General features: G+C 38.2%; 1 protein-coding gene across 1 annotated transcript in view; it reads left to right on the top strand.

Annotated features, from left to right (window-relative positions):
• Positions 1-13,085, top strand: part of LOC126187348 (mediator of RNA polymerase II transcription subunit 24) — a 171,154-nt gene that overhangs the window by 17,716 nt on the left and 140,353 nt on the right. Inside the window, exons 2-4 of the mRNA XM_049928372.1 lie at positions 1,478-1,603; positions 9,823-9,924; positions 11,690-11,927. Of these exons, the coding sequence (XP_049784329.1) occupies positions 1,478-1,603; positions 9,823-9,924; positions 11,690-11,927 (466 nt within the window). The remainder of the gene's footprint in view (positions 1-1,477; positions 1,604-9,822; positions 9,925-11,689; positions 11,928-13,085) is intronic.

Raw genomic sequence — 13,085 nt, 5'->3', positions numbered from 1 at the left:
ATCTTGTAGGCTCAGCGGTAACTGGAGACTGTACATGATTTGTCACTCTGAAGAGAATGATCCTCCACAACTCAGTGCTCTGCTATTTAACGAGCCATCAACTAATCACCATCCACACATGCGATGCCCACGGATTGATAGCTGCAGCCCCTGGCAGGCTTTGCCATAGTTTGTGCTATCAACCCGTACTGCTGCTGTGCTATGAATGTTTTGCATGGATTATCGATTGTGGTGTGTGTGAGCACCGTCACCACAGCAATGACCTGGTCTATGTTGCTAGAGGAGATAAGGAGAACAACTGAATGGATTTTTTGTTACAAGGTGCTGAAGGAAATAAGAATTCTTGAGTGTAGTGCCTTTGGTAGAAGCTGTGAGACTAACCATGATTTTCATTCTTTTAAATTCAATATATGGTGGAACTTTTTGCTCTTGTGGCTGTGAATCCCTGTAAATTTAATGTCTGTCAGATTCATTTTTTTTATCCATGTCAGCAACTCACATGAGTTGAATTTGTAATAAGAACAGAGTTATGAACATTTTACATGTACATCTGTACTTTGCAAGACAACGTACAGTCTGAGATGCAGACTACATAATGTAACAGTATCATTTTCTTCCGTTGCAATTCAATTCACTGATTGTCCCTGGGAAGAAAGCATCAATATCTATCAGTATTAGCCCAAAGTGCTCTACTTTTAATGTCATGATCATTACAGGAGATGTATGTAAGAGAAAATAGCTTCTTTCTTGATTTGGTTTTAATGTGGGCTCTTGAAATTTTTTGAGTAAGGCTGTCTGTGACACACAAAATCTTTCTAATCTTGCAATGTTTTATGCTGCAGTTTGTTGGGCGTTTCAGTAACACACTCACACAGACTACCCTAACCTGTGTCAAATCTTGCAACTTTTCTTTGCATCTTTTCTGTCTCCTTGTTTAATCCAACTTGATAGTGATCCCAAATCTACAAACAATACACTAACTAATGACATAACATTAAGAATGTCCTTCTGAAATGATATACCCATAAATTAAATAATGTAGGCAATCATAGAGAGCTGCGAATAGTGTTAAAATTATGATGACATTTATTATTTGCTTACTTATGATGTATCTATATTGTATCAATCCAAAATTTGGCCTTTACTGAGCCAAACTGTGAACAACTATCTGATGTAGAGAGCAATCTATCATGTCAACTATTGTCTGGGCCTCATTCTTTCCATGTCAGATTTTTTCCCTTCTTCTTCAAATTTACTTGCTTTTCGTGGCCTCTGTTTGCAGTCTGTTGAATTAGTCTAATAGAGTATGGATTTGTTGAAAGTATGGTTGTAATGGTGGTTCAGATTTTTATATCATTATGAAGGCCAAAAAAGAATGTGGGCTTCCAGTTGATATCTGGAAGTAAATTAATTTGCACTAAATTGCTTTGCTCAGTATATTACAATTTAAAATAAAAATATTTCATTTTTCTTTCAGATTCTCCCTCGTGGTGTAAGTGGTGATGTTTATAACCTTGCAGACTGTATTCTACAGCAGGCTCTTGTGGGGCCAGGACCAAACCAGCTGGTGCTTTCATACCTTAAACACTCCCTAAGCTCTCAGGTAACACAGACTATATGTATGTACATAATCTGCACAACAAATTAATACAATTACCTAATATTCTTAGCTGAATAGGATTTGTAGAAATCTTAATGCATTGTGTCTAAAACAGTGCTAGTGAACATTCATGAAAGGAGACTGCTCCAGTTGCTATATGTACATTATTTGTTTATTAATCAAATTGAATAGTAAGATGTGTGGGATAAAAGGAATGATATTAGTAGAATATAGGTTTCAGAAAAAGTTTCAGAAATTAATTCTATTGGTTTTTTTAACAGTTAACTATAATGGAACTCCTGTATCCTGTATTTGCTTTACATAGATTAGAAATAAACATGTTCTCTCTGTGTACCAGCTGCAAGGAACCTTTAACCTAGAGGCTCAGTCTAATCTCATTTCACATACATTATCATTTCTGTGGTGAACAGTAGGTGTGTACATTGCATCGTAGAATGCTATATGCAGCTGCCCAGGCATTCAGTTGTTGAAAGCCTAATTTTGTGACATGGCTGATGTCTCATAACATGAGTAGTTCAAGAGCCAGTCAGGAAGTAACGCCTTTTATTTTTTTCCCTCTTTCATTAAGTTGGGAAGGTAGTAACCATGAATTTGGTACAGTTCTGCTAACTTTGTACAGTTCACTCCAAATTTTACATCAACAGATTGCAATACTGTACCAATTTAGAAACTGGTCACTTTGGTATATGGATAAGATGATGATCTGTGATTGAATTCCTTTCTGCAGAATGTGAAACATCCAAACACGTTTGTGAAATGCTGAAGAAGTTGTATGGAGTTGGTATGGTGGACATCAGCACTGTTAGCCAATGGGTTTGTCGCTGTAGAGAAGCTGAATGGCACACACAGTTGGCTGACGTAATGCTGAGCGGGCAGCCAGCAACTTGTACCATCACATGACATCCAGCATGTTAATCAAATCACGTGTGACAGCCACTGGATAACGAGAGCTGAGTTGCGTCACCAATTATCCTTCAGTAAAGGCAGTGTGATGACTATTATTGAAGAACTGGGCTACTCTAACATATCTGTATGCTGGCTGGCAAAATTTACCAACCAGAATAAAGAACAAAGGAAAACAATTGAATACAATCAGCTGTGGTACTTCACTATGGAGGGGTATGAGTTTTAGGTGAAAACTTTGACTAGAGACAAGACTTGGGATACTTTTATACTGCAGCCACACTTCTGGCACCTCGCTGCTCAGTGCTGGTACATTGCATCTCATTGTTCATTGGGAACTTTGTTACCTTAACACTGCAGCCTCGCCACTTGACATAATACTGCTCATTGGTTGAGCAGGCATCTCACTTCTCGTCTGGTTGCAGCTGTTCTCATTGTGAGTTAAATGGATTACTTGCAGTGTATGAGGCAAAAATGATATTCTCGGCATCATCTGAAGACAATAGTAGTAGTTCATTCATGCTAAAAATGTGGTTATTGAAAAGGAGAAAGCAAAAGAGGTATGGGTGCACCCTTTGAATCCAGACTGTCCACTCTGCACATACTTCCATCAGTTATAATAAGTTGTCAAAAATAATCCAGAGTGCTTTTTCAGAAAATTGTGAATGTCACAACATCTTTTCCAGTTTATTTTAAATACTATTGAAGCAGAATAGTATAGAGGAAGCCTCTCAGCCTACAAGACTCGGGCAGTCACAGAGGGTGGGATTATTGGTAGATACGAGCTCCAGTGCTAGGCACATAATGGACCCCCATAGGGACAATGGCTGCCAAGGAGTTCAAGGAATCCAATGTGCACTCTGTGCATAATGGAAGCGTCATCCAGGATGTAGAATGTGTCCTTCTAAATGCCTTGAAGAGCATTAGATGCAGCCTGCTGCAGGTGGTGCCTCATAATGATGTTTGCTACTTTAGATTGGAAGAAATTCTCTCTGGTTTTGGGTGGCTAGCTGAAGTGGTGAAGACCGCTAACCTTGCTTGTAAGGTAAAGGCAAACAGGACCAATTGTTGATCTTTGGTACAGAGCAGGGTGGAGGGCCTAAATCAGAGGTTCAGACGCTTGTGTGACTGTGTAGGCTGCAGATTCTTCAGCTTGTGGTTGGATGGTGGGATATTGGGTCCCATGTAATAGGTCAGGAGTCCACTATACACAGGATGTGACTGCACAGGTAATGGGGGCTGTGTTGAATGAACTGGACAGTTTTCTAGATTAGAGGGTCCCAGGAAAGAAAAAAAAGGGTACCTGTTTTAAAGAGAGAAGGTCAGACACTGAACAAGGGGTGACCTAGAAACCATAGATATTGTCGTAGCTGTGTTTAGAAAGAACCAGAGCTCCAGGTGCTAATAGAAAGCACTGAAGTACAATCTTTATAGGTACTAAAACCTGGAGATAATGTAATCCAAAATTTTTTACAAAGGATGTAGCCATGTTCAGAAAGGATAGGTAATGTTACAGTTGATGGTGGCAAGTTTGTTGCTGTTAGAAGTAGATAGTTCGTATGAGTTACTATGGATTGGTAGGAATTATATTTGACAACTGAAATAAATTAATAATTGGTTCCTTTTACTTACCTCCTGATTCAAGATGATACACTTGCTGAACCATTCAAAGAAAACCTGAGTCACATTTCAAATAGGTACCCAACTCATACAATCATCTTTGGTGGTGAATTCAATCTACCCTTGGTATCTTGTTGAAAATACATTTAAAGTTGGTGGTAGGTATATTATACCATCCAAAATCATACTAAATGCTTTCTCCAAAAATTATTTTGGACAATTAGTTCAGGAACCCACTTGAAGTGTAAATGATTTCAAAAACATATTCAGTCTCTTAGCAACAAATAATCACAAGCAAACAGAGAACATTATGACAGAGACAGGGTTTGGCGACCACAAGATCACTGTTGTGAAAGTGAATACTGTAACATCCAATCCCACCAAAAATAAACACAAAATATGTATATTTAAAAAAAAAAAAAAGCAGATAAAAATTTGCTTGGTGCCTTCCTAAGAGACAGCGTCCATTTCTTCCAAACTAACTATTAAAGTATAGACCAGATTTGGCTTAAATTCAGAGAAATAGTATCAACAGCATTGGAGAGATTTAGACCAAATTAATTAAAAAGAAATAATACTGACCCTCTAAGGTACACAAAACAGGTCAGAACACTGTTGTATAAGCAATGAAAAAAGAAACATACCAAATTTAAAAGAATGCAAAATCCCCAAGCTTGGCAAAATTTTACAGGAGCTCAAAAGTTAGCATAATCTTCAATGCAAGATGCTTTTTATAATTTCCACAACAAAATTCTGTCGTAAAATATGTCAGAATATCCAAATAGATTTTGGTCGTATGCGAAGTACAATAGCGGCAAGGCACAGTTGACACCTTCACTGCGCATTAGCAGTGGTAATGTTACTGATGGTAGTTCCACTAAAGTGAAGTTACAAATATAGATTTTCAAAATTCTTTTGCCAACAAAGGCGATGTAAATATTCCACAATTTGAATCATGGAACTGTTGTCAACATGAGTAACTTAGAAATAGATATCCTTGGTTTTGCAAAGCATCTTAACTCATTTAACAAAGGCAAGTCCTCTGGTCCAGATTGTACACAAACTAGATTCCTTTCAGAGTATGCCGATATAATAGCTCTGTACTTAACAGTCATATAGAACTGCTCGCTTGATGAAACATCTGTACCTTTTCCACTGATGGCAACTCCCACATGCTTTACAAAATATAAACAAACCAAAGAGTGTGGTTTGATTATATTTTGTAAAGTATGAGGGAGTCGCCATCGGTGGAAAAGTGCCCGTTTCATTTGACATTTAACGATACTGGAAAGAATACATTATTTTTTCCAGAGCAGTGCCTGCCACAAGAATAAAATCAATGCACGATCCCCACAATACTCCAAACTAAATTGTACCATATGATGATGAATCGCCAGGCAATTTGAAACCGGTCATGAATAAATAAAAATTGAAGAAAAAACAGCAATTTGTTGCAGTAATTCCTGAAACCTTTAACAAGACAGTCACAGTGTTCCAAATTCAGAATAGATAAAAGTTTTAATTACAGCGTACTCTGAGGCAGTTAATAAGTCATTTTTTCCTGCATTTCATATGCAAATGAAATGGCAAGAAACCTTAATGTTCTGGTACAGCTGGAATTACCCTCTGCCACCCACTTTGCAAAATATAGATGTAGGTGGAGGTGTATATGTATACTGTGTGTGAAACCGTGTAAATAAAGTTCAGTCCTCTCAATGATAACACTTCTAAGAGTGACCTTGAAGCAGCCAGTTACAGCTCAAGTTTCAGGACTGACTGTGATGTTGGCGCCAACCGCAAACCATTTTCATATTCTTCCCTGTTAAGGATCTTAGCGAGCAGTGGGGTGGACAGTAATGGTTTATATTAAATGTGCCAGGAAGACTGTGGGCTTTTTTCATCATTGCTGGTGTACCCTTGCCTCCTTTTTCTCTACATGTAACCTGAGTCCAGAAGGATGTCAATGGAATGGCATGACACAACATCACAGACAAGGGAAACATTTGGAACAGTGCATTCTGCTGGGAAAGTTATGGTGACAGTCTTTTGAGATGCAGAGTGTGTAATTCTTGTTAAATTTTTGGAGACAGTACATAAACTCTATCCAATGCATGAAAAAAAAATTCAAGGCATATCTTCAGTGTCTTTGTGCATCAAGTGTTATGGTTGCTGTTCTTCTTTTGTATGGCATTGCAAGACCACACAGTAGTCACTTCACCACTCGTGACCACTTTAACACTTTAAAGCCCTAACTGTGCACCATCAGACTTCCACCTCTTCGACCCACTCAAAGAAGCCCACTGGAGTTATCACTTTGAAGATGCGAAGACTGAAAAATTCTGTGTGCCATTGGCCGAGGAAGTAGGACAATGCTTTTTACCACCTCATATACAGGGTGTTACAAAAAAGTACGGCCAAACTTTCAGGAAACATTCCTCACACACAAAGAAAGAAAATATGTTATGTGGACATGTGTCCGGAAACGCTTACTTTCCATGTTAGAGCTAATTTTATTACTTGATCACGTTGGAATGAAGCCTCATCCGTAAGGAGAACATTTGCACTGAAATGAGGATTGACACATTGTTGGATGAACCATTCACAGAAGTATACCCATGGAGGCTAATCAGCTGCTGATAGTGCCTGCACATGCTGTATATGGTACGGAAACAACTGGTTCTCCTGTAGCACTCTCCATACAGTGACGTGGTGAACCTTGTACAGCAGCAACTTCTCTGACGCTGACATTAGGGTTATCGTCAACTGCATGAAGGATTGCCTCATCCATTGCAGGTGTCCTCGTCATTCTAGGTCTTCCCCAGTCGCGAGTCATAGGCTGGAATGTTCCGTGCTCCCTAAGATGCCGATCAATTGCTTCGAACGTCTTCCTGTCAGGACACCTTCATTCTGGAAATCCGTCTCGATACAAACGTATCATGCCACGGCTATTGCCCCGTGCTAATCCATACATCAAATGGGCATCTGCCAACTCCGCATTTGTAAACATTGCACTGACTGCAAAACCACATTCGTGATGAACACTAACCTGTTGATGCTATGTACTGATGTGCTTGATGCTAGTACTGTAGAGCAATGAGTCGCATGTCAACACAAGCACCGAAGTCAACATTCCCTTCCTTCAATTGGGCCAACTGGCGGTGAATCGAGGAAGTACAGTACATACTGACGGAACTAAAATGAGCTCTAACATGGAAATTAAGCGTTTCCGGACACATGTCCACATAACATCTTTTCTTTATTTGTGTGTGAGGAATGTCTCCTGAAAGTTTGGCCGTACCTTTTTGTAACACCCTGTATATATTCTTATTTCAAGATGGAAAAAAAAGAAGTAGAAAAGTGTACAAAGATGGTGATTATGATTATGTTAAAAACTGACATAATAATCATGAATGTTGTAGCTCCTACATATGTGGCATTTACTTTTCTTGTAAAATAAAAATAAAAAAATACTAGCAGGCGTTATACTCTGATATTCCTTGTAGTACACATTTCAGTATGCCAAACCTAGTCTTTTTATATGACTATCCTTTCATTCTCACCTCCTCTGCTTGCAGACACTACTCAGCAGTAAGTGGTTGTTGACTTACACTTACCGTTCCACATATTCATCTGTATATACCTCTCAGTTCAAGCAGTGAATGAAAACTGGTCACTGTTAAGCCAACCAGCTACTTCTGATGTAGAAGGCAGCATCCAGGACCTGTTGATCACATTAGCAGTACAGTCAACATGATCGTAAAACATTTGTCTCAGAGTCCAGAAAAGACAGTGTGTTCGATGGTGGAGTGATGAGTATCTGCAGAGAACTTCTCAGCATTTCACACCACAAAGACAGATACATGTACATTGAACAAGCAGTAAAGGAAACCAAAGAAAAAAGTTGGAATAGGAATTAAAATTCAGGGAGTAGAAATAAACTCTTTGAGTTTTGCCAGTGACATTGTAATTCTGTCAGAGATAGCAAAGGACTCGGAAGAGCAGGTGAATGGAATGGACAGTGTCTTGAAAAGAAGGTATAAGATGAGCATTAACAAAAGCAAAACAAAGATAATGGAATGTGGTCAAATTAAATCAGGCATTGCCAAGGGAATCAGATTAGCAAACAAGACACTTAAACTAGTAGATAAGTTTTGCTTTTTTGGATGCAAAATAGCTGAAGATGGCCGAAGTAGGCAGGATATAAAATGTAGACTGCCAGTAGCAAAAAAATCATTTCTGAAGAAGAGAAATTCATTAATATCTAATACAAATTTAGGTCTTAGGAAGTCTTTTCTGAAGGTATTTGTGTGGTGTGTAGCCTAGTGCTGAAGTGAAACATGGACGATAAACAGATTAGATAAAAAGAGAATAGAAGCTTTCAAAATGTGGTGCTACAGAAGAATGCTGAGGATTAAATGAAGCAATCATGTAACAAATGAGAAATAGAATAGAGACAAGAAATTTTTGGCACAACTTGACCAAATGAAGAGATCAATTGATAGGACATGTTCTGAGACATCAAGGGATTGCCAGTTTAGTATTGGAGGGAAGCGGGGTGGGGGGTAAAAATTGTAGAGGGACACCAAGAGATGAATACGGTAAGCAGATTCAGAAAGATGTAGTTTGCAGTATTTATTAGGGTAGAGTAGCATGGAGAACCGCATCAAACAAGTCTTCGAACTGAAGACCACAACAGCAACAACTAACTTAGTTAGGATATGTGAATTTTAATTGTGACTGACATCCTTTTATCCTATCTGTGCTCAAAATGTGGAACATTGTGCTATCTAGACTTCACTTTTCATTTAAAACTGATATAATTTTCACATCTAAAGAGGCAAAGGTCAAAAGCAAATGAATATTGTAAAGTGTCTTCCTTAATCGTGGATGCTAGGGAAGATACAGATCATGAGAAGCTCAAATTTTACTAGTTTTGTGACACCCAAGCTTGGTTGTGGATTCGTGGTGTATGATTCAATATGCATGTACAGTTCATGATCTTGTATCCGTGTTCCATTAGAATATTTTGTTTCAGAAAGTAAGTTTGCTCAAGAAAATTATAAAATTATGAGACAGGCCATGATTTACCTTCAGAAGGCAATTTTTTTAGTGCTGCTGATAGACATGTATAAAAGATAAAAGTGCTGGAAACTATCATTGCTTTTGGACCTATTAGTTCGCCTCGGGAAGATAATCACTGGCCATAGTCCTGAAGGTGAGAACTGGCCATTAGGCTAATAACCAGTGCTTTAGAAACTGTTCCTGTATGCAGCGCCTGTGCTGAGGCTTGTGAGCTGCCATTATACACGTATTTTGAAACACTGTCTCTCCTTAAATCATCAGGAATTCACAGTGTTTGTGGTCTGGGATTGGAGACAGTTTTTGTGAATCATATTCATAAGTGGTGAATCTGTTAAGATTCATGCAAACATGGGTCTGGTAGCACTTGCTGTGGGCCTAATTACTGTCCTCAACCAGGAAGGGAATCATTCCTAATCCTGCTGAAGGGTGCTGATGAAAGCAAATTAAGTTTTTTGTTGAAGTTTATGTTGGTACTGGAAATGTATTGAGGTACTTCAACATATTTGACACCATGGTAAGCATATTTAGTCATTGGAGGCATGTAAATGTGTACTCTGAAATCTTTTTCTAATGTTTTTTTATGTTTCACTTTGCAGCTTGTATCATACGCTGCTGTGCTACAGAGGATCAGTAAATATGACAGCTTCAATAAACCATACTGCACAATTAGTCTGCTGGATTTCCTGGACACAATCAAGGTATATAATGCACATGATAATTGCAAGAACATGATTATAGAAACACTTGGTGTAGGATTGTCATTATTCAGAGCCCAAAGCAGCATTTTTTAAAATCATTTGACCTCCTTCTTCTTCCTCTTTCAGCAGCTGGATTGTTGTACCACTGGCATGATAACAGAACGGGCTCTCACCCATTGTTAAAATTGTGAGAGTGTTTTTTAATGTAGTAGCATGAGTATGACTAAAAATAATAATATGTTAATTAAATGTTAACTAATCATGTATATATATCCTGTAAACTGACTTGTTACTCATCACCTTGATAAAAGAATTGCTCAAATGATCTATGGAACATGAGTAAATAACAGACAAACATAGTATCATCAGACTTTCAAAATAAATTATTTCAGTGAAGAAGAAAGACTACAATGCCAGGTGCAGCTAGAAGAAGGAAGTGGTCAATTATAGACCGATGAATAATTATTTGTTTTACTTATGGAGGGAACTATTTTACGAACTGTAGGCAGCAGTGATTCTTTATTAATGTAAACTCTACATTTCATTGAAATGAGTAGACTTGTTCCCTATTCATTTGTAGTAAAATGTTAATGAGCCAAAACATTATGATTGCTGCCTATCCCAACACTGAATAGCACCTGGTGGCCTAGTGAGCATTTTACATGGTAAATAATGCTTATAAGTGGATGTAGGTGTCTCTAGTGATGATATGAGCTGAAAATTAGGAAGTCCACTGACAGAAGTGACTTTGACAAAGGGCAGACTGTTATGATCCGGTATCTGGGAATGAGATCTGAGAAACAGCCAAGCTGGTTCACTGTTTGCATGCTGCTGTCATGAAAGTGTGTTCAGAGTGATTGGAGAATAGTGAAACCACAAATAGGCAACAAGTTGTTAGACATTCCTGCTCTATCACAGAATGTGTAGACTGGAGATTTGTTCAATCTGTGAAGCTGGGTAGGTGGCAGAGCTGATGACAGAGTCTAGTGCTGACACAGGTGGAAGTGTTTCAAAGTGCATCATTCAGTGCACAGTATTGGATGTAAGGCTCTGCAGTAGATGTGTGTTCTCTTGTCGAGGAATGGGAATCAGTAAGATTGGATGAATCAAATTTCTTGTTACACCAAGTTGGTCTTCTCCAGATATGCCATTATCCAGGAGAATGGCTGCTCAAAATTTGCACCACACCACAGATGCAGGCCAATGGGGATAGTATTATTCTATCACCTGGACTACCATGGGACCTATGTTAATAAGTGAAGATGCTTTGACAGCTGTGGACTAAGTATGTATTACTGCCCACTGCCTGCATCACTTCATGCTTGACGTCTTCCCTGACGGCAATGGCATCTTCCAGCTAGGTAACTGTGTGTGTTCACAGGGTCATAATCATGCTACATTGATATCAGGAACATTATAGTGAACTCATATTGTGGTCTTCGTCACCAAATTCACCTGATCTGAACTCTATGTAGGATATCTGGAATGTTATCAGGCTCCAGCTGTGTGCCGACAAACTATCAGTTGTAATTTATGGGAATTGCATAGCCTATGCATAGAAATCTGATGCTACATACCACCAGAAACTTATCGATGACTGTTGTACCGCATTCCAAAGGTTAAGCATGATTAAGCCGGTAGTCCTAATGTTTTGAATATGAATAGCAAATTCTTTAGGGAAGAAATCTCCTGTAAACCACTTATTATAGTAACAATTAGAAGTCATACTATTTTAAAGAATATATCAATTATTTATGCTCTTCAGGGAGGTATTACTTGCCGAGGCAAGCCTGAAGAAGGGCTCTTAGCTGGTGCTGCAGTTTCATTAGTGGGATGGTTGCTGACATGTATACAGTATGCCTTGGAGAAACAACAGTCGGAAGTTGGTACAAACACAGAATTGTTGCAGGCCTTATTGGAGCGTCCATCAGCTTTGATTAATGATATCCTTCATTGTCGATTCATGAGGGCTGTTCTTTTCCTTGGTAAACACGAGTGTCCTGGTAAGTGAAAACTACATAAATGAATATTTCTGATTTTGTGAAATTATTTTTCATTGGTGATTTGCAGTGCTCACAAATATTTACTAATAATTACAATCTTTGCTGTCTTACGTGATTAATCTGTATGATGATGAAGAATGCTTTTTTTTTGTTATTTACCAGCTTAAATTTAACTGCTCGTAAATTTATCTTTCTGATGTCCAGTATAATGAAAAATCTACTTTCAAAAAGTTCATCAAGTAAAATCATGTTTTCCTGTAGATCACATTGTCTGTACTGCTTTGCATGGTCCATGCAAGCTAATATCCCATTTTTACCATTCCATCTTGTATCCTCAGTCTACTATTTACCACATCTACGTTAATTTTTTGAGTCTTTGTGTCCTTTACCCAAATGCTTGCATTTCTGCTGTAGCTTTGTTTTCTTCTTCTTCTTCTTCTTCTTCTCCTTCTTCAGCTCTCCCTTCACATCTATTAATTACCAGTCCTTTCTTTATCATGTCCGGTCTACATAAAAGCATGCACAAGCAGACTAGAAGAATGAAAGTGATAAAAACCATGTATTCCTTACATATGACTCATTTACTGAAGGTCATGCCTGAGGATAAACTGTTATCTTCTTCATCTCATTGAATTCTGCAATGCCCTTATCTGTTAATTTGCAAACCTACCTCTGCGCTTTATCGACAATCTTTTACTGAATTTTTGCTACAGAATAACAGTAATTTCATTTGTGTGCTATATAATTTTTCACCTCATCACATCGTGCTTTGTTATATCAACTATGGGAGTAAATTGCTGAAGATGTAACTTCTCGTATTTATGTAATGCTTCCTTAGCAGTGAGAACATTGTACAAACTATTAATTTTAAACTGTTAGCAGCTGTAAATGTATTCACTAAGTACATGAGGTTGAGTTCATTTGTTTTCTGAGTCATCAGTGCATGGTCGCACAGTGATAAAACACTGGATTTGTATTAATAAGGATGGCAGCTCATATCCTCATCCAGTCACCCAGATTTAGATTTTCAATGATTTTACTAAACTGCATATCTTGAATGCCAGGATAGTCCCTTTAAAAGGACTTTGCTCAGCTTCCTTCCCCATCCTTCTGTGTTCTATGCTCGTGCTCTATCTCTAGCGACCTCATTATTGATGG

The sequence above is a fragment of the Schistocerca cancellata genome, chromosome 5 (genome assembly GCF_023864275.1).
Source record: "Schistocerca cancellata isolate TAMUIC-IGC-003103 chromosome 5, iqSchCanc2.1, whole genome shotgun sequence".
Lineage (NCBI taxonomy): Eukaryota > Metazoa > Arthropoda > Insecta > Orthoptera > Acrididae > Schistocerca > Schistocerca cancellata.
This window is presented reverse-complemented; position numbering and strand designations above follow the sequence as displayed.